General features: G+C 38.4%; 1 protein-coding gene across 2 annotated transcripts in view; it reads left to right on the top strand.

Moving 5' to 3' along the window:
* The window catches only part of LRBA (LPS responsive beige-like anchor protein), a 400341-nt gene that overhangs the window by 357861 nt on the left and 20402 nt on the right, over positions 1-22078 (top strand). For both annotated transcript variants that reach the window (XM_029960309.1, XM_018073461.2), the window contains 4 exons: positions 1298-1490; positions 4170-4232; positions 7694-7849; positions 12317-12484. In XM_029960309.1, the coding sequence (XP_029816169.1) occupies positions 1298-1490; positions 4170-4232; positions 7694-7849; positions 12317-12484 (580 nt within the window). The remainder of the gene's footprint in view (positions 1-1297; positions 1491-4169; positions 4233-7693; positions 7850-12316; positions 12485-22078) is intronic.

A 22078-nucleotide genomic window follows, 5' to 3' on the forward strand; every position in this document is an offset into this window, starting at 1 on the left:
CACCTTTAATTGAATGAGCATCCAGGGAGGATTAACTCATAATATTGATTGGCTTTTAGCCACTTGCTCAGAAGGGTGTCTGGGTAGCTTATTAGTTGCTTTTATTTACACCTTTATGCAAAGACTGTAAATAGGAATTCATAGAGCAATATGTTTTTCTAAGTACTCTTAATAACTTTTTAAAAAGGAGTGATAATAAAAATGCAAATGTATTTAATTTTTTTATTGGTTCTGTATAAATATACATTAAATGTATGCACTTACATACACATATATGTAATGAAATATTGCAGGTGGAAAACAGCCAAGGACACTTCATTAGTACTCTAATTTGTTTATTAGAAAATTACAAATACTTGAGCAACCTGGCTACTGGTGACTAGGATGATCGTACCTCTACTTCTCAATGGGGTTCTCTTTTTAGATGCACCACACAGTCATAAACCCATTACATTTTGCTTTTTCTCCTCATGTTTGATATCCAGATCTAAGGTCCTCAGTATTTTGCTTCGACATTTACAATATTCTTAGACAACTTAGTTAAAAAGTTATTAAACTTTTCAACTTACTGAACTAAAAAAACTAAAACCTTAAAAAATTATGTTGAAAATGAGAATCTGAATTCATTCTGGAAACAACACAGGGTAGCGTCTGTAATCACATCCACTTTATATTCTTTACAACTGCATTTAATTATGTTTGTCCTTTCAAACACATTTGCAGTGAAGTCTTCTACTTTGCATTCATAAATCTTATTTTTGTGCACCAGAAGTATATACAGAACATACATCTAGTGTATGTGTGTATCTGTTTATTTTAATGTGCTTTCATGTTCTCCTCTGGCTTGTAAAGAATTACAGTCTGCCAATTTAATGCAACTTGAGAAAATCTCTGGGAGCAGGAATTCTTTTTGCTCACTTTTTTTTTTTTTGTTTCCCTCCTAGTTAGGCTTTGCTTTCCTTGACATACTGTCTCTGCAGATACGAAGGAGAATTCTTTTGGCAGAGATAGGTGACTGAAAACTTTTAGTTTAATCTGCTGTGATCTGTAGCAAAGTCTGTATATAGACACTCTCTGTGTTCAGCAAGGCCCTGAGATTAATAGTGTGTGTAAAGGTTTTTCTACCTCAAATAGTCTTTTTCACAAGCCTGTCCACTATTACTGCATTTGCTTTTCTCTGCAGCTGCTCTCTGATTTTGTGTGTTTTAATCCAATCTTCCTTCTCTTGTCCCGTCTTTTCTCCTCCCTGTGTTTTCTTTTCCCGTGTATTTGGGTCCTTGTTGTGTGCACTCAACAGTATCTCCTCCTGCAGAGCCCGTTGATGTTCACAGAACAAGCTCAACAGGACGTTATCATGGTCCTAAAGTTCCCGTCCAACTCGCCTGTCACTCACGTGGCAGCCAACACCCAGCCTGGCCTGGCCACTCCTGCCGTGATCACGGTTACTGCAAACAGGCTCTTTGCTGTAAACAAGTGGCATAATCTCCCTGGTAAGTAAATTAAAGTCAGAAGCCTAAGAAACCTGTGCCATAAAGCAGTGCTTCCGTTGTCTTGTCAAGATTTGCTGCTGAACTGTTGTAAGTTTAAAGTGGAAAGAGCAAGTCCAGTCCTTTGACACAGCACGTTCTTCACATGTGGACTTAGTTTCTCCTTGAGAAGGTAATCTGAGCTATTGTGTAGTGAGATGTGTAGCACACAAAAGCTTTGTAACAACAATATATTGCTTTCCAGGCCATCAGGCAACATGCAAGAAGACAAAAAACAGCGTATCACTATTTGGTCATGCCAAAGGCACACTCTTCCTCTTAAATCTGTTTTTCAGTCAGTTGGAAGCCTGAACCATATCATGTCTAAGACGGTTTTAAAACATGTAGAACTTGTCTGAAATCTTTTCTGCTGTCTTTTTCTTGTTGATTATAAACCCCATAATCTGATGTTAGAGCCACTCAATGAGAATTAATAAATAAAATGCATGGGGAAGTCTGTACCTTAAGCATCCCAAAGTTATTAAGTGTTTATGTATTTGTCAGTATGAAAAGAAAACACCAGAGCCATTTGCATAGCAACTAATCAAATTAATTTTCCTTTAAAAATGTCTTGGACTGGAGAATTTAGTCATTCTGCTTTTAATTCTAATATTTTCCAATCTAAAACATTCATCCTCCTTTCCCTGACTATGACAGTCTTAGACCCAAGCTGGGAAAGGTAGTTTATTTCAGTGGTATGCAGTAAATTTGGTCAAAGGCTTTTCAAGAAAGGGAAAAAAGAGCTTCTACTCACATAACTTAAATAGAAGATGTTAGCACCAGAGAAATACTTACATCACTGAGATTCCTACTGAGAAATCTTGACCTATGGTCCTTGATTACTTTTTGAAAAAAGCCAGATGACTCCCACACTTTTTCCTAATTCTTACAAATTACCTCTCAACATTGTCCAAATAGAAACATCTATGTATTATTTCACCCACCCAAGAAATGCTTAAAAAGAAAGGTGGGAAGGAAGAGGAGAAGGGAGACTTGTCTAGATAACAAGTTGTAAGCAAGAACTAATTACAGGACTCCTGAGATTTCTTTCAAAGGAGGATGACAGTATCCTCTCATACCTTGGATGTGTGACCTTGGGCATATAATATTCAAGGCTTTTAAAAAAATGGCCTTTCTGGACATAAAACGGTCATGGGAAAGAAAGAAGGTTCTAAAGTGGTAGGAGCTGATTTTGATTTGTGGTAATCAACTGGTTTGAGCTGAACAAAACTTTCAGATATTTGTTTTTCCCTCACCTCTGAAAGGGAGAACAGTAAGCTGTGCTTTCGAGTCACTGTTTTTTCATTTAGAGACATTTTAAACTTGTCTTGCCTTTACAAAGAATTCAAGAAAACCTAGATCAAAACAAACAAAAGCCAACCAACCAAAACCCAACAAAAACTCACCTCACCCCACTTCTCTGAGAGCACACTTGTCAACTGCAAGTTGTTGATGGAGTATTGTGCTTAAGATATCTGGGTATGGACTCCTGAGACTAACCTTCACTATTGTTGACTTCCAAATTTATACCAAAATGGGATCTGCTGGGATTAGAGAGCAGGTATCATTACTACTCCATATCTCCTGCTGTGGGCTAAGCATTGTCTTTACTAATGAGGCATCATGATGAAAAAGTTAAGTTGCCAAGTGACCAGTTGTCACTAATGTGTAATTAAAAATCCCATTCCTGCCTTTGTGTGTGAATTTGGTGGCTTTGCTGACATCTAATGGCACTGGTACCCAGCAGGATGCTCAGTTTTGTCACGTAGATTTTGTGTTTTGCTCTGTATTAGTGTTTTATTGCAGCAGAACTTTGAATGTACTTATGAATCATTTATATAAGAAATCCTTCTATTGATACTAATTTTTATATTAAGCTATGGATGGTAGATGGAAAAATCATAGGTTTAAGTATTCAGCCGTTATTATCCATTTCTCTTCAAAGAATGTATTGTGGGCTGGTTTTTTTTAGGGGGAGGACAGGGGTTGCTTGTTTGTTTTTAGTGAAGCTGAGAAAAAAAAGGCTTACTTTCTTTCTAACACTGAAGGAGAATTCAGTACGTAAACATTTCACTGGTGTGCCAAGTGCCCAGATGAAATGTAGGTTGGCAGAATTAATGTATTAACTTCTATGCAAACTCACAAATAAAATGGGTTTTGGTGATGGATGAATCCTTAAATACTGGATGACTACAAGATTTCCCTGTCTGCATCATAAACTGACTTTTTAAAAAAAAATGTCCTTTGTGCTTCAGTTGTTCAAAGCAGTGTTTTAAAAAGTAAAGAGGAAAATAGTATTTACTACAGTCAGCAGATGGTTGTCACATTTTGTTTTCAGTCCTCTTTACCACTTAATTTTGTTTTGTTGCGACAGGAGAGGTTGCCAGTAAAGCATCTGCTAGAGCTTATGGCTCAGGACCAGAGCTGCTGCTGATGGCATACATTCAGAATAGCACTAATCTAAAATAAATGTTTAATAAGCAGCCCGTGAAAGCACCTGGATTTTTTTTTTTAATTCAATTGATGCAGAAGAATCTTGAACAGTTAAAAAAAAAAAAAGGCCGTAGCTTTGATTTATAAAATGCATGTGGCTTCACTGTTAAAAAAATGCAAAGTTTTAAAATCTTCTTTCCTGAATTCCAGCTCATCAAGGTGCTGTACAAGACCAGGCTTACCAGCTGCCAGTGGAAATCGATCCTCTCATAGGTCTGTCACTTCCTTCTCTCTTTGCGATTCATTAAGCTCTGTATGGTGGCCCTGAAGTGTAGATTACGGTTGTTTTTCACTTGCTGGTTGCTGGGAATGGAATTTTCCTGATAAACCATTTGCATGCAAATTGGAATGCAATGAGCTGTGGCTATGCTGGTATTTCATCAACTCCCCCTCGTTGGTTTGCCTAATTTGAACAGGCCTAGGACGCGTGTCAGTGAAAATTAATATGGATGCTGTAATAATGTGTGATTGAGAATGTGCATGAAGTACTGTCAGGATAATATTGGATCTTTTCATCACTCAGACTTGTTGATGAGCAGGAGCGAGGCACGTTATGATGAATTGGTGCACTGGTAATGTGATGGAGCTCCTTTGCTGAGGAAATTTTCATAATAACAGTGGGGTTCTTAACTGCACCGTGTTGTGAAAAATAAAACCATAGTGCCAGGGTTTCATCATTAAAGGAGATCAATCCTTTCTTCATAGACCTGCTGTTCAGGCTGAGGGGATTAATGTGTAATTGCAAAGCGGTTTCAAAGTTGAAATATATTGCCCACTCCATTTTAGTATTGAGATATTAGTGTTCGTTTTTCAAGGGTATTGCATCTTTTGATCAGCTTCACTAGTTAAATTTGTGTATGTTTTTCTTTTATTAAAAAGGGGTGGAGGAATGTCTCTCTTTTATGTAATGACTCAGTGTAATAGATTCAATTCATGACTTTTTATTATAGAGGTTTATTAGTTCATATAGGGCTGATTTTTCTATTAGCATGGTTAGAGTTTGGTCAGTTCTTTCATTACAGACCCAACTTTGGGGAGTGCATACTTGGGCTGTAATTCAGGAATCTGTAGCGTGGCAAATGGAGCCTTATATAGGATCAGAAAAGAAAAACTCAAACAACCTAACCCCAAAACACAAAGTAGTTGTGGGACAGCAGCAGAGGGGATTCTGTGCCCCCCAACCACTATTAGACATCGATCTTAGTTTAAAAACCAGCTATTTCAGGGTTGTAGTTTAAGTGAAAAAGATAGGAAGTGGCCAATTACAGAAGCATGGGAAAATCTGAGCGATCTGAACTTGCCTGGATAGGTTAGAATGGCAGGTCTTTCAGCTAGTTAGAATTAATTTCAAAACTAATATGCATATCCCAGTAGGAACTGCGTTGTATCAGTCTGTAGGTACAGACTGTTCCTGTGTAGCCATTTTGCTGGGTAAGCTCTGTGATAATTAAATCAGGAACAGTGTGGGCATATGAAACCATTTTATAAGAGCTGATAAAATGTTTTCCCAAAGTTTCTAAAATCAATTCTCAACTGAATAATATAATAGTTACAATTTATAATGAGGAGGACACATGCTGTAACTCTCTTTTCTTCCTGAAATAGATTTTATCCAAAAGATGTTTGGAGCAGGAAATGTATATTCTGCTTTAAAACCTGCTATCAAGAAGATCTTAGAAGTACTTGTAAATATTACAGCAAAACCCTCAAAATCACATTGAACTTGTCTGATTACTTTTTTTTACATATTGTGAAAAACATGAGGAAGGACATAAAATTTTTATTATCCTTTGTGGGTTTTTTCATAATTTTAACATTAAAATTCCCTTTTTGGACTGCCTTTAATTTATAAAGTACTTTGGCTTTTGTTTGGTATAAACACCTTTAAAATCAATGTTCACATTCTGAAAAATGGTGTAATATTCTCTTCATATGATAGATCTCAAATCAGCCTTGTGATTACACTGGACATAGTTTAAAAGGGTTGGGGCTTTCTTTGTCATTGCTAAGTAGCATCATTGGGTGCAAACAAGTAATTATGTAGGTAATATTAAAGGGTTTTAATTGTGGCTAGACACATTTACCTAGAAATGGCACCTAAGAGGACCACAAAATTACACTTTTATGGTTATAGCAGGAACCTTGTTGCTGTCTTAGTTGTAAGGAGGGATTCCTGCCCTCCTCATTTTCCCAGGAAGACATAAACCAGCGATATCTCATATCACATAAATTGAAGACTTCTTTTTGAGGTGAAATTTTTTGAAGGTCTTATCCACATGTGTCAATCTGCATGCTTTTTGAGATTTTTTGCTGTTATTTTGTCCTACAGAATGTTTCACTGTGCATTTATAATGTGGTGTTGTTACTCTTTAAGTGACCCCAACAGCAATCAAGACCATGTGTTAACTGCAGAGCAAGTGGCAACACCTTGCTAAATTATTTGCTACCTATATGGACAAGACAGTATCAGCATTTTAAACATAGCAAAAGCATAAATAAATGAAGGATTTGATACAGAGTAAATGGAATAAGCCCAAGGCTCAGGGGAGAGCAAGCCTGTGAGAACAGAAAGAAGTTAAAGAATAAACAGTAAAGAAGAGCACAAGACCAGGACAGAGGCAGGTCCAGGGGACCACCTGGATGGAAGTAATGATGCTTCAAGCAGTTGGCAGACAAACCCAGGCCCGGGAAAAATTATTTGCCATGGATAGAAATCAAGTTCCCTCGGGAACATTGAAAAGTTCTTCCTACAGTGTAGCATTTTCATTATATATATATATGTAGGGACTTAGAGATATATGTGCACACACGTTGATTAATAAGGACAAAATATAGTATGAAAAATGTCTTCACTAATTGATTCCTGTTCATTCTGTGGGTTCCCAATATAAGATGGTTGGAGAAAATGATGTGATGATTCCAAGGAAGTGGTGGAGTCACCTTCCTTGGAGGTTTTTAAGAAAAGACTGGATGTGGCACTTTGTGCCATGGTCTAGTTGACATGGTGGTGTTGGGTCAAAGGTTGGACTCGATGATCTCAGGGGTCTTTTCCAACCGCATTGGTTCTGTGCTTCTGTGAAGTAAACCATCAGATGATCAAAGTGGGGCAAATATTTTCTCTTAGCCCTAAAGGTGATTGTGGAGGTAAGCTGGTTAATTTTTTTTGCAATGCTCTAAAATTGTGAAATGGTAGTGATGTCTACTGAAGTTACTCTTTTTTTAAATTACAATGCTTGCTATGAAATCCAAGTAGTGTACAATTTTGAAATAACGATTCTGTTGCCTGCTGTGTTTGAGCCATTATATATTTCATGTACTCTCTTATCATTACATTCCCTTGCTTTGTTTCTAATTTTTGATTGCTTATACTAGAAGAAGGGGGAAAGGACGCTTATTATGTTTTTACGTATCATGCCTTTGCGAAATATTTCATTTGTATTTCTCAGCTGCCTTTGACTTAAAGAAGGCAGTTCTTCTATTTTAGAATGTGTACTACAAGGAATTAGCATTGTTTCCAAAAGTGTAATAGAATTAGAAAGAAAACGTCCCTACCACAAAAAAACAAGTAATAGCCGTGAGGAATATATTTGGTCTGAACGTAAGTTTCTAGAACGTGCTTTTGTTCTGTGAATGTGGATGCTAAAATTTCTTGGTTTGTGTTTCTTTCTGTTCAGCCAGCAATACAGGTATGCACAGAAGGCAAATCACTGACCTTTTAGACCAAAGCATTCAGGTACATTCCCAGTGTTTTGTCATCACCTCTGATAATCGTTACATCTTGGTCTGCGGCTTCTGGGACAAGAGTTTCCGAGTTTATTCTACTGACTCAGGTAGTGTATTTTTAAAATATGGGGATAGCTTAAAAGATTTTTTTCTGTTCATTGTCAGCCAACTGTTTCAAATAAAGAAAGAATGAGGAGTGGAGTATGTATTTATCCCCCTACTAATAATATTTGTCAAATCTTTTCTTACCTACTGCTGTTGTGTGTGCTATCATTTTTGTGCAGTGATGGCAAATGTGAGAGGAGGAACTCTTGTTTAGACAGAGCATCACACTTCAAACCTATAGGATAGGGATGCCTGTTCTTACGCTGCAGTTTCCACAGGTAAATGAGTTTGTGTGAAGCCTTGCATATCAGGAGAATTAATTGTTCTTAGAGGGTTACCTGAATTTAATGCTGGTTGGTTTTCAGCACCAGAGAATTTTTGAGGAAATACAGAGAAGTACCGTAGAATGAGAACAGAAGCTAAGTCTTGAAATCTGATGAAAGAATATTTATGAAAGCCTTTGAAAGCTGTGCTATAATGGAAAAATTGATCTGGAGGCACTGAATTCTTTTATATAACATAAACTGATCGATATAATGGGTAGCAGTTAAATTAGTCTGTCAGCTGGAGTGTATCCAAACCATTGAAGTCATGCATGTGTCATGCTAAATAGAAAAGAATCTTTCAGTGTAAGAGCTACAGGAATTTAAAAGCCATGGTACCCCAGAAAAAAAATAGGTATGATTTTTTCCCTTTCATTATCTTATAATGGGAACAGCGACCTCACTGCAAAGTACTTCTTTGGGATTAATGACCCAGTGTGGTTAATGTGTGTGTGCCATCAAGCTTTCCAGTAGGTTATTAATCCCTAGGGAATATCCTACATGTTTGTCATCATTTCTTAAATATATTAGTTAGCAGTGTTTTTCACACTTGACAAGCCAAAATGTTTAACAAAACAGGATGGTCTTTAATGAAAATCTGTTAAGACTGGATCTCATGGCATATTTTAACATAGCTGTCATTTTTGCAATTTTAAAACCTTAAGTATAAAGGAGAAGTTCCATTTACGTCATATTGACTGCCTACAATTCATTATACAGACACCTTGTTAGACCCTTCTTAGTTTAATTTTCTCATTGATGAAAATAAATTTACATGAAACTGTGAATTTAAAGTAGATCTTCAGAAAGGATCACTAGCAGTAATAAATATTCAGTATATATTCTTGATTTATACGAACAGAGAAGTAATTCTTTTATGTCAAAGGATGTATTTTTCCTTACATGTATGGGAGGAACTTGTATGATTTTGGTAGCTTTGTCCTGTATCAATCTAAACTACAAATATCTCTTTATTTCCTCTGTGAGTACGCAGATTTAGCAGGCACGTTGTTCCTGCTGTAGCTAATGAGTGTATAAACCAGAATACCATTGTCAGAAGAGATTTGTGTCTTCTGTGTGTCTCCTATCTGTCAATATAGCAACTCTAGCTCTAGCTTATACCAGTGAATCCAGATGTAGTTTATTTTGCTTTGAATTAAATGGGAACATAGTAGTGAAATATTTTGAAATTGGCAGAACAGCAAGGGAAAAGATGATGTGATCAGTAATGCATAATGGCAAGTGATCACAAGTGCTGAATTCAAATACATTTTAGCATTTACACAAAAAAAGGAACCATTTTCCCATTAGACTTTGGGTTTGTTTGTTTGTTTTTAAAAGGAAATACTTCTAACATAAATCATGGGTTCTCAGCACAGCTAGTATAGCAGAAGCATAATAAAACATTCCTTCACCAGTGGGAAGGATTTCTAGACAGCGTTTTAGCTTCAGTAGTGCTGACTTGAGTCTTATTTTTCTTTTAATTATTTGTAGCACAGCTGTCAAATAAAACATTTACTAGAAAAATTGTTCTGTCAGAAAAGGATATCTGAGTGCATACGGTAGAGTTTGATATTACTGTACAGACAGGACAACTCATTTTAAAGGAAACAAAAAAGTTGAGGAACTCTTATGAAATTATTAATTTTCCTTTTTTTTTACCAGTATAAAAGAGCAGGATCTTATTTCTTATTTTGATGAAATTGGCCAAAACTTAAGCTACACAATAGCAAAGTAAAACTAACAAGGCAGTGCAACTGCAGGAACGACTGTCACGCAAATGGCCTTGAAAAATGTTTGTTTTCTAGAACAGAACATATAAACATAGAAATAATTGAAAGGGAGATCTCTATAGCTCATTGATGTTTATAACATAAACTTCTGTTCTAAAAGTATGAATCGGCTCAGGTAGTTGAATATCTATGGCAGTACAACTGAAAATATGTCACGTAATTATTCTCAAATCTAAACCATGTAATTGACAACTTGGATTTTCAGGGAGAAGCCTACACTTGGTAAGATGCTTTTGTGTGTTGCCAAAATGTAGTCTGTGAGTGTTTCACTGCTTGTAGCTGTAAAGTTCAGAAACTTCTTCTGACTAAATCTGTTGACTGGCCAACGTCTGAGACAAGTGACCCTGCCTCAGGAATTAAAGCCCTGGTGGGCAGAGGTGGCTGCTGTGGGATGTATTACAGACTTGCAGATATGAGTGAAAGGCTTGATCCCCAAGTTACTCATCCTTCCACTGCACGGTAGATATGCACAGTAAGTGTGCATCCAGGGGTTTGCCCTGTCCGGTTAGGAAAGGCTCATGTGATGGTGCTTCATCTCACATTTTCTCTTGGAGGATTATAGCAGCTTAATAACTTTTACCAGTGTTTTATTTTTGATTCTGATGTACAGGCTTCCTTTAAATTCCATCTTGTTATTCTGCTTTTTCTCGTGGGTTGTTTTTTTTTTCCTGGTTTTCTCCACTTTAATGCAATTACCTGTTTGATCTTCTGTTATGAGTCAGGCTGTTAACATTATTTTTGTTCTTTCCTCAGAACCACTCCCTTAAGTCTTTTGTTCCCATTAAGTTTTATTTATTGGCTGGATACAAATACAGTGCTTTTGTACTGCATAAAAAGAGAGCTATGAAATATTCACTACTAGCCATATTAAATGATTGACTAATTTTTAATTCATGCACCAAAATATTTTATTAAGATGTGCTTAATTTGAGTCCCCACACTGATTTGTGTTACTTGTTATTTTTAGACACTCTTCAGAACATTTTATTTTATTTCATTTTATTTTTATTTATGTTATTCAGAAATGCAGTAGTCTGCATTTCCTGTGTATTTTTTGGCCTGTGTTGTTATTCCTTCCAAAGCCATCACTCTTTTTCCCTTCTGTTCTTCCTCATTCTTTATTCAGCCCAAAGCACAAATGGATGCATGGTCATTTGGGCTTGAGAAACCTGAGGTCACACATTAGAGGCATAACACATCACACTTCCTTGTGTCACTGGGTGCAGAATTTGGCCTGGCCCCTGTTACCTGGATGGGCCAAGCGGGCGCATTAGAAACGTGTGTGCGTATCCTCTGCCCTATCTTTTCAAGATCTGCACTTGCTGGGCTTCAGCAAATCCAGTGAGATGGATTGATTTTAGTGCTTAAATTCTCATTTCTTAGGATCATGTGTGCTACTGGCAGATCCAGAAGCCGGCAGGACACATGACATGTTTGCTGTGTGGGAGCCAGCCTCCGGCTGGGTGGTGTCGCAGAGCTTTGCCACGGGCGACCTCACACGTGTTTCCTCTCCCACATGCAAATCCACTATGCATGAGCATCCAAATTTACATTTTTCTAAAATGTTGTCCTGTTTGGTTAAGGTTAAAAGGTAATAATCATATTCATGTTTGCACACATACTCTTGAATGGCACATTTTTAACTGCCTGGGCTTTCTTTTTAACGTTTATGACTCTTGCCACTGGTACAAATGTTTGTCCTTTATGCAGTTGGTGAGAGAGTTTTTTCCAGGTCTGTCTTCTGAGCTCTTTTAAGCATTACAGAAATTCTTAAAAGGGAAGGATGCTGATTGAAATGATTGGCAAGTGTTAAAATGGTGATGGAAAAACCTGGATACAGGAGTAATTTTTCAACTAAATCTCCTTTTCTCTGTTTAAGGAGATGCTCGAATGCTGCACATGATGTATTTTCTAGGTAGCTCCCACACTACCAATTTCCTCTGGGTCCTGAGTGTTCTATAATTCTTATTACATTCCCCACATTGCCATCAGATTTGCATTCTTACTGGTACTTTTATCAGTAAACTTACCTTAAACTTGTCTTGAAAGAGAATCCCATCATATTTCCTGTCTGTAAGCATACAGATTTAAAAAAAAAGCATCTGGCACATTTGGCCTTTGTATAAAATATAATACTTGTAGACTGCAAGGATTTTTTGTATGGACTGTGTGGACTACTGCACTTTTCAATAACTTTCCACCAAATAAATAAAGGAAAAATAGTACTGCCCACTACAGTTCTGCTTTGAACCTTTTTTTGATAACACAAATATTTCTTAAATACATTATAATGTATTTTATTTGCCTTAGAATAAAATAGTAGTTTTAAAGGGATCAATTTTATGTGTTTCAGGTAAACTGATACAAGTAGTGTTTGGACACTGGGATGTTGTAACCTGTCTTGCTCGTTCTGAGTCCTATATTGGAGGAAATTGTTACATCCTCTCAGGGTCACGTGATGCAACATTGCTGCTCTGGTACTGGAATGGCAAAACCAACATCATTGGTGATAATCCAAGAGGTAAGCAAAACCAAGAAAACCTGTTTTATAAGGATGTTGTCTCAAAATGGCTTGAGTGAAGACTTTGCAGGACGAAATTTTTAAGTAACAATGGTGTCAAAGTACAGTGCTTTTTTTTGTGGTTGTGATGAGCTCTAGTTAAAATAATTGAGGGTAAACAGTGTTTGCCTTGCAGCGTAAGTAGAACTATTTTTAAAGTTATAGGATACTGAACATTACAAATACATTTCTTCTTGCCATTCATTCAATTGGGAAGGAGTGGCTCCAAGAGTGAGAGAGGGGAACTCATTTTTTATATTTCTTGTTCAATCTGAGTAAATATTTTTTCTCATGACAATACAGTTTCATTAAGTATCTGCATTTGAGTTGTTTAGAACAAAAAAGACTGTACGTCAGTCCAGTGCATGCAACTGTAATCTTATGCCTGTAAGTTCTACAGTGGTTTCATCTGCTGTTTAAAATCACCCTTGGCTATCAGTAGAGTTACGTGGACAGTGAATTTTAACTTGGAGTAATGTCATTCTAACAAGATGTGTAACAGCCTGAGCGGGACACTTAGGTGAAAGAAGGGGGACACATGGGGCATATTAAAGAAGCAAGGTTAAAACTTTTTTAGTTTAACACTTTGGTAGGGTGCTACATGCCTAATCCTTGCTCTTACATAGCAGGCACTTTAACTGGTTCCAGTGCAAGCAACAGGGCTCATAACAGGGCTCATACTGTATAACCAGAGTAATAAGTCAGCTGCTACAACCTAAATCAGTTTTAACCCCTCCCCACCCAAACTCACCTTGCACTTGCCAAATAATTTGATCTCTCATAGGAGTGAGAGGCTTTCAAGACAGCTTGTGAGAGCTTACATACATAAATATAGGGGCACATCATAGCCAAACAGAGGTCATGTTCAGCCAAAAATAAAATGCCTTGAATAGAAGGGGTGAAAAGCAGTATATTCTGCCTTAAAAAGTGTGTTTGTTAGATTTTCTGCCATTCACTTAAGGTCTTCTCTGACCCTGTTTAAATACTAGTGAAAACATACCTGCTGTATGCAGAGAACAAAATGGACATCTGGAAAACAAGAAGTGGTAGTAGATCTGTCATATATTGCAGTTACAGCTGGCATACAATTTCATATAATTTAAACAGGATCTGACATCTTCCAAATTAATTGATTTGGTAAAGTTATGTGTTCCGTATTCAATCTGCTACTCAGCTGGAGTTATTTGAATTTGAAACACAGAGGTGGTTTGACTGAAATTGCATCCTTTGAACTACTTTGACAAAGCACAACTAATTAATATCAGGATGAATATCTGCATTGAACTTGCAAATTATTTCATGTTGCTGGGAAAACTATTCAAAAATTGAATAAGATACAGCTCAGTTCATGCAGTTGCAGAATCTTAAGGCAGAGGATGTGAGCAAACTATCCCTATTATCCTCCTAAGCAGCCCGGTTCAAGAGATGGGAGTTTTTCTGGGAAGTAGATAGCAGAATTTTCTGAGCATCTCTACATAAATGTGGCTTTGGTCGAGGGGCAAGATCTCTGTGAATCCTTCATGTGTATTTTGCAATCTCTCAATTTAAAGAAAATGCAAACTCTGCACTATTTTTGCAGTGCTTGTAAACTTGGAAACTTCAAAGAGTCGGTGCAGGGAACTTAAGAGCTTGACAGTCAAACTGTTCTTCTCTGAAGAACAAAACTGCCCTTTTGAGGAGAAAATCCTGAATATTGCACTGGTGTGAAGCAATGAACAGTTGTCTCCTTACTGTGTTTTCAAGGCCTATGAGTGCAGCCCATCTTTGCAGATTCCTAGGCCTGCCCTGAGAAGTTGGACTTGTTGCACAATTCCCAGGCTTGCCTCCTGTCTGACCAAGACCTTGAGGTTATGGGCTCCTTTATGGCCTTAACAGATCATGTGGTGAAATTTTGTACCTCGTATCTGACTCAAATAGGTAGATTTTGTTAAAGTCTATTGATAATTTGAATGCGAATTTCTAACAAAATTTTGCAGTTTTCAAAGTTAATACTAGGCTGTTATAACTGCTGTTTAAAATCAAACAGTAGCTACCTGGTAAGTCTCTTTGTTTGCAGTTCTACTAAACTGGTACTTTTAGGGACTTAAAATGGCTCCTGTGTTTACTAGCTGCCATTATGTAGGGTTTTTTTGTGATATAGTGTGCTGGAAGCCTTTGGTATGAGTTGGAATCTCATGGCACTATACATAGGCCTAGACATGGGTATAGTAAAAGACAGATTCTGCTTCAAAGAGATGGTAATCTGAGGTGTTTAATTTTTACCAGAAATTGCTGTCTGTAGGCTTCTCTGTTCAGTCAAAATTTTTTTGAAAAGACAAATAAAAAGAGCTGTTTCTGCTTAGTTCTGACTTTGTTAGAAACGGAAGGCACCAGCACACTTGTTGGGTTTTGAGCCCTGTTACTGCAACTGTAACTTCTATCCATTTGTGGGATGTTAGATATCTAACTGGTCTAATGTGTTTCTGTATTTGAAGCTTTTTTTACCTCTAAATACAGTTTACTTGTGCTTTCAATGAGAACTACTCATTGGAATTTTAGATACTCTCACAGTTGATACTTCTATTTTTTCTCTGTTTAATTATCTCTAATTGCCATCTTAAAATGACTTTACAGCAACATGCATGCAGTGGCACTCTGCCAAATCATGATGCCAGAGCAATTTTAACAGAAATAATTTAGAACTGGAGTGTGTATTTCCTCTTTTCATAGTACCTGTTGCCTCTGATATACATCAGTCAGCAGGCTAGTATGATCCATCTACCCTAAATATTATACCATTAGGCACCCATTAGTCCACCAGATATATTTTATTTAGGTTCATTTATCTGGTTTCCTTACTTTGGAAAGCACTGAATTCTGGATTTCTGGCTGAGTATATTCATGTTTTGGAATGATACTTAACTCAAACTGACAAGCCAGGTGGGCTATAGCACTTTGATAAATAAGTATTTGGTTTGATATTCTTTATCAAGGACAATTTTCTGGCTAACTGGGCTGTATGGAAAAATTCCTTACATTTTTGATTTAACAGAAGAAATATGTTATTGAAATATTAATTATTTACGTTCTTTAATTTTTAACTTTGAGGCTGATTTCTTAAATTACACCTATGCAGTGTCACTGTCTATTTAGTTTCTCCTTGATAACTCTAGAATGCATTGATCAACATAAAACAAATCTGACAAATTTAAATCTCAAAGATATGAAATTTCTGTGTGGGACACATCTGCTGGAAACTATTTTTATTCTTCACAAAACAGCTTGATTACATTTAGGTTAAGTCATTTTTTCCTTCTCAAATTAAAACCTGAAATTCAAAAAATATTTCATCATGCTCTTTGATCAAATGTATAGAGTTTTTTTTCTTTCTAAATTAATTGGTTTTGAAAATGTAAAAGTGTGGCAGTACTTCACTTTGGAGCACAGGCTTTTTCTAATGCAGAAATGTTTCTGTGGACAATTTCTGACCAAGCCTTGGAATAATTCAGAACAGAGCAGCAGATCTGAAGTAGTTGTATCCTTTAGAATAGCCCTGAGCCGTTTTGCGTTCACATTAATTAGCATAATTTACTGTGGAGATGTAAAATCACTTTGCATAGCGTAAGGGGCTTTTCTTTTTCTCTCCTTGGCATGTGGCTTGCTTTGGGCAGATGGAGGAGGTAGGAGGGAGAGGATGTAACCCTCCCCTTGGTACTCCTTGAAGCCCATGTGTGATCTGTGTCACGAAGTTGGGTTTTGCATATTTAGAGGCTCCAAGGTAGCACTTGGGGATGTGACATTATGCACCAGGACGTGTGTGGTAGAGTGTGTACGGGTTCCTGGGAGAGGGCCACATTTTTTGCTTCCCCAGCATAATGTGGTGGGGATAGAGGGGAGGCGAGAAGTGCAGGGTGGGAGGAGGAACTGTGTGATGGCTGGAGAAAAGAGATGAGAGGATTCATTTGCATACAAATGGTGTGCATCACTTTCAGATCCCACTTTCGCTTTGAAGATCAAGTGGCAACTCCTAGTGTTTGGACATTTCCTAGGTTGAGGGATTGCATTTTCCTTTGTAATCACAAAACCATAGGAAGCAGGGCGGGCATGAGCTTTAGTCACCTGATCTATTCTCTTTTCCCAAAGAAGGCTTAACTACGCCAAAAGCATTCTCTACTGATGTTTGTCCAATCTTCTCTTAAAAACTTCAACAAATACATTTTGGAGCCTTAGAAACCCTGTCCTTAGCAGACTTTTTCCAGCCTAGTATCCAGTTTTCTTTGCAGCAGCAGTTGCATTCTGTCATCTTTTATCTGCTTTTTGTTTGTGTAGAGAACAGATTATTTCCTTCTTGCAACAATCTCCGGTTATTTGGATTGCTATGACCTGCAATTCTTTGCCTCCAACTTTAATAACTCAGTTCTTTGTCTTTTGCCATAAGTTGTGTTTTTCCAGACATCAGATTTTTTTTGGTGTTCCTTTCTTCAGTTGACTGTCTTCCTCGAAGTAGACCCAGGAATGCAGTTGAAGGCTTTCCAGTAATAAGTAGAAAACAACCTGTTTTACAGACCATATTTGTTTCAAAACAGCATGACAGTGTTGATAGTTTGAAGTGTATGAGCCAGTATGAATTTCAGTGTTTTCTGAAGAACCACCATCTACTCACTTGTTTCTCCTTCTCTTTGTAGTTTAGCTGTGGAATCTTGTCTTTAAACTTTCTGAATTGTATTCTTTTTAGACTATTTCTCCAGTCTGTCAAACTTATTTGGAATCCTCCAGCAGACCTGCAGCGACTCATGTTTGCAAATATATTTTGCAGTCTTATTCTACCAGATTGGTCATTAAAGAAAATATTAGCTAGTACACAGTTCAGGAATGCCCATCAATACATTTACCATTTTGACAGTGAATAACTTTCTGAATATAGCTTTCCAATGTATAATAGCATCTTCTGAACGTCTGCTTCCCTATTTTCCTTGAGAAATTATTCATGTGGAACAGTGCCCTCCAACCAGTTCCTAACCCAGCACAGAGTGCCCCTGTCCATGCCATGGGCTGCAGCTTTTTCGGGAGGATGCTGTGGGAGATGGTGTCAAAGGCTTTACTGAAGTCCAGGTGGACACATCCACAGCCTTCCCCTCATCCAGCAGGTGGGTCACCTGATCATAAAAGGAGGTCAGGTTGGTCAGACAGGACCTGCCCTTCCTAAACCCGTGCTGGCTGGGTCTGATCCCTTGTCCATCCTGTAGGTGCTGTGTGATTGCACTGAGGATGACCTGCTCCATAACCCTGCCAGGCACTGAGGTCAGGCTGACGGGCCTGTAGTTTCCCAGGTCCTCCTTCTGGCCCTTTTAATGGATGGGTGTGATGTTCAGCAACTTCCAATCATCTGGGACCTCCCCAGTGAGCCAGGACTGTCGGTAGATGATGGAGAGTGGCTTGGCAAGCTGTTCCACCAGCTCCCTCATCACCCTTGGGTGGATCCCATCTGGTCCCATAGACTTATGGGGATCCAAGGGGCTCAGCAGGTCACTAACTGTTTCCTCTTGGATTATAGGGGGGTATTCAGATTCTTATCTCTTTCTACAAGCTCCAGAAGCCAGCTGTCCTCAGGACAACTTGTGTTACTGTTGGAAACTGAGGTAAAGAAGGTGTGATAAATACCTCAGCCTTTTCCTCATCTTTGATAACTATATTCCCACCCATGTCCAGTAAATAATGGAGGTTATCCTTGTCCCTCCTGTTGCTATTGATGTATCTGTAGAAGAATTTTTTGTTATCCTTCACAAAAGTGGCAAGATTGAGCTCAAATTGTGCCTTTGTCTCTCTAATTTTCTTTCTACACAACCTAACAATATTCCTAAATTCCTCCTGAGTAGCCAGCCCTTTTTTCCAGAATCAGTAAGCTCTCTTTTTTGCCCTAATTTCCTTCAAAATCTCCCTGTTCAGCCAGACTGGTTGTCTTCCCTGCCGACTTGCCTTTTGGCAGACTGGGACAGCCTGCTCCTGTGCTTTCAAGACTTCCTCCTTGAAGCATGTCCATCCCTCCTGGATCCCTTTGTTTTCAAGGGTTGTTTCCCAGGTTACACTCTGAACTAGTCTTCTGAATAGGCCGAAATCTGCCCTCTGGAAGTCCAGCACAGAGGTTTTACTGATGGCCCTCCTTGCATCCCTGAGTATTGAAAACTCTATTATTTCATGGTCACTGTGCCCCAGACGGCCTCCGACCACCACATCTCCCGCCAGCCCCTCTCTGAGAACAGAAGGTCTAGCAGGGCCCCACCCCTGGTAGGCTCATTTACCAGCTAGAGCAGGAAATTATCCTCTCTATGCTCTAGGAATCTCCTAGACTGCCTCTTCTCTGCTGAATTTCCAGCAGTCATCCGGCAGGCTAAAGTCACCCACAAGAACAAGGGCTGATGATTTTGAGACATCTGCCAGCAGCTTGTAGAATAATTCATCACCCTCATCATCCTGGTTGGGTGGTCTGTAACAGACTCCCACCAGGATGTCAGCCTTGTTGGCCTTCTCCCTGATTTTGATCCACAGGCACTCAACCTTATTGTTACTGACTTCAAGGTCCACAGAGTCAAGAGACTCTCTAACACACAGAGCCACCCCTCCACCTCTCCTACCTTGCCTGTCCCTTCTGAAGAGCTTGTAGCCATCCATGGCAGCACTCCAGTCGTGTGAGTCATCCCACCACGTTTCCGTGACGGTGACTACATCACAGCTTTCCTGCTGCATGATGGCTTCCAGCTCCTCTTGTTTGTTACCCATACTGTGTGCATTGGTGTACATGCATTTCAGCTGGGCTGCTGATTTCACCCTTAACTCGGGGTTTCCACCCTTAGGCTCATCTCTGGAGAGTCTGGTTTCAATCCCTTCCCCCTTCAAACCTAGTTTAAAGCCCTCCTGATCAGCCCTGCCAACTTATGGGCTAGAGTCCTTTTGCCCTTCCTAGATAGATGAAGCCCATCTGATTTGAAGAGACTAGGTACCATGGAATTTGCCCCCATGGTCAAAAAACCCAAATTTTCGCTGGTGGCACCAATCCTTTAGCCACCTATTGATACAATGGATTTTCCAACTCCTCATTCATCCCTGCTACTGCAGGAACTGAGGCGAACACCACTTGTGCTCCTGTCCCATTAACTAATCGACCCAGTGCCTTGAAATCGTTTTAAATTGCCCTGGTACTTCTTCCATTAACGTCATCGCTGCTGGCCTGGACTACCAACAGTGGATAATAATCTGAGGGCCGAATGATCTCAGGGAGTCTCCTACTAACATCCCTCACCCGGGCCCCAGGAAGGCAGCAGACCTCCCTGTGGGATGGGTCCAGTCAACATACAGGGCTCTCAGTTCCCCTCAGAAGGGAGTCACCGACTACAACTACCCTTCTTTTTTATTTTGTAGCTGTAGCTGTAATCCATCAAAAAGTGCCACGTCAAAAAGCGCCCCGTCAAAAAGCCCGTTTGCCCTCTCCTGTTCGCCATGCTCTGGGTCACTGGCACTCCCAGCAGTTGTTAAAATCCCTCCTGGATGGGCTGGGTACCAACCCAGGAGACCTCCAGCAGACCTGGTGCAGCTCCAGCAGCTGTTTAAATCCAAATCAGCTGTTACTCATCTCCTCGATTTCTTCTAGGAAATTGTGTGTGTGTATATAAAAATATGAGTGTTCTGCCAGTATTTTTTTCTCTTTGTTGGGGTTAAACAGACTTAAAACTCTCTAATTTTTCCTCTTTTTCTTTCCTGCTTAAGAAACAGGAAGACTTTTTTTAGTCTTGCAGAACCTCACCCAATATCCACAAAACGATAGTTTGTTGGAATTATGTAGCTTCATTTTCCCATTACCTTCAGAGCACTATTATCAGGCCAGTTGAATTCCAAACATTTTTGTCATTTAGATATTCTTTGATTGAGACAACAGTTTTCATTGCTGGTTTCACATGTGTTTGCTGTCTGACTCCAGCTGACCTTCCTATTCAAGACTTTCACTGCAGTACTTTTAAATGCGTGACATCATCTATTGGTATTGCTTGCTCTTAATAACAGACCAACTTCTCATGAAAACTTGGCATATTTTTGTTTATAGAATGACTGTTATTCCTGATGTCCCTGTTAGTTGCATCTCATCAATGTGTGGCTCTCCTGCTTTTGTCTCTGCTTGCCCATACCTTGTTGCTTACATTGTTTCAGAAAAACCTCATTTATTTTGATCTTTCTGCCTGACTTTCCCATGTTACAGTCACTGGAGAACTTTGAGTTGTGCCAGCTGGTGTCTTCTTGTGTGTCCTATCCCTGTGCTGCTCTGAAGCAGTTTTCACTTGTATCCTTATTACCTCTTCCTTTGTTTTTCTCTAGACTTAACCTCCCATGAGATCTTACAGAATGATATTCTTTATGTATTGAAACCTGTCTTCCCAAAGTACTTCAAAAAATTATCTTCTTGTCCTTGATCTCTCCCTTATAAAGCATATTGGAAATTCTCATATCTTCCCATTCATATAAATTCTTTTCACCATGTTTTTTTTTTTTATCTGTTTTGCTACATTGGTTATAATCAAATCTCTAAGGTCATCTCTAGCTGTTGTTGAAATATGAAAAATTGTCACCAGATTACTTGCTACACACATACTTGTTGGATTCCTTTACCAACAAATGCCCTTCTAGTTGCAATATCCCATTTTCTCCAGTCTTCCTTAATGATCCCTCACCTACACAGTTTAGGGAGAGGCCAATTGTATTAGCAAATGTAGATCTATGTCTTCAAGGTTTTTGGCATTTCACTGTAGTTATTTTGTTGGGAGGTACTTTCTTGGAGGGGAGGTTTACACTGGTGAATTTAATTGTCTTAATGTTGTTTATGCTTATAAAATGGTTTGTGCTTAAATAATGGTATGTATTTCCATAGTGTAGTGGAAGATAAAGTGCTTTTCTGCAGTTCTTGCTCTTCATTCATAGGAAATGAAGAGATGATTCTGTTGCTTTCAAAATATCTACAGATGTGTTCATAATTATTTATTACTTCTCCTATTTTGAAAAACAAAAATATTTTTAATTTAGAAATTTGATTTGCCCAAGGAAATTAAGTCTTGACTGATAAAAGTATTCAGCGCTAGGGAAATGTAGAGTCTGTGTAACTGTATCACTACTGCTAATACTAATGGGATCTCTTCTGAGTTATTGCATTGATCTTCCACACATATGTGAATAAAACAAATTATATTACCTCTTTTATGTTAGCCCATAAAACTAGAAAATGTTACTCTCTGTATGTATCACATTTGCATCACGAGGATTAAGGGGGTGCTTTCGTTGCATAGCTTTATATTCTTTACAGGGTACTATATTCAGGTATTCTGAAGTGTGTTAGATAAATGGTTTTAGTAGTGTAGCTGTGTAGCAAGACACATATGAATGTAAACATGTGATTTCATACTTCAAAAAAACCCAACAATTACTGTATTTAACTGAGATTCAAGAGGATTCATTGAACACTTGTGCTGTTGATAAAATGTAGAATATCTTCCGCAGATGTAAATTTTAAAAATGCATAATCTTTTCAATTTTAAA

This window comes from Manacus vitellinus, unplaced genomic scaffold (genome assembly GCF_001715985.3).
Source record: "Manacus vitellinus isolate BGI_N305 unplaced genomic scaffold, ASM171598v3 scaffold_0_pilon, whole genome shotgun sequence".
Taxonomy (NCBI): domain Eukaryota; kingdom Metazoa; phylum Chordata; class Aves; order Passeriformes; family Pipridae; genus Manacus; species Manacus vitellinus.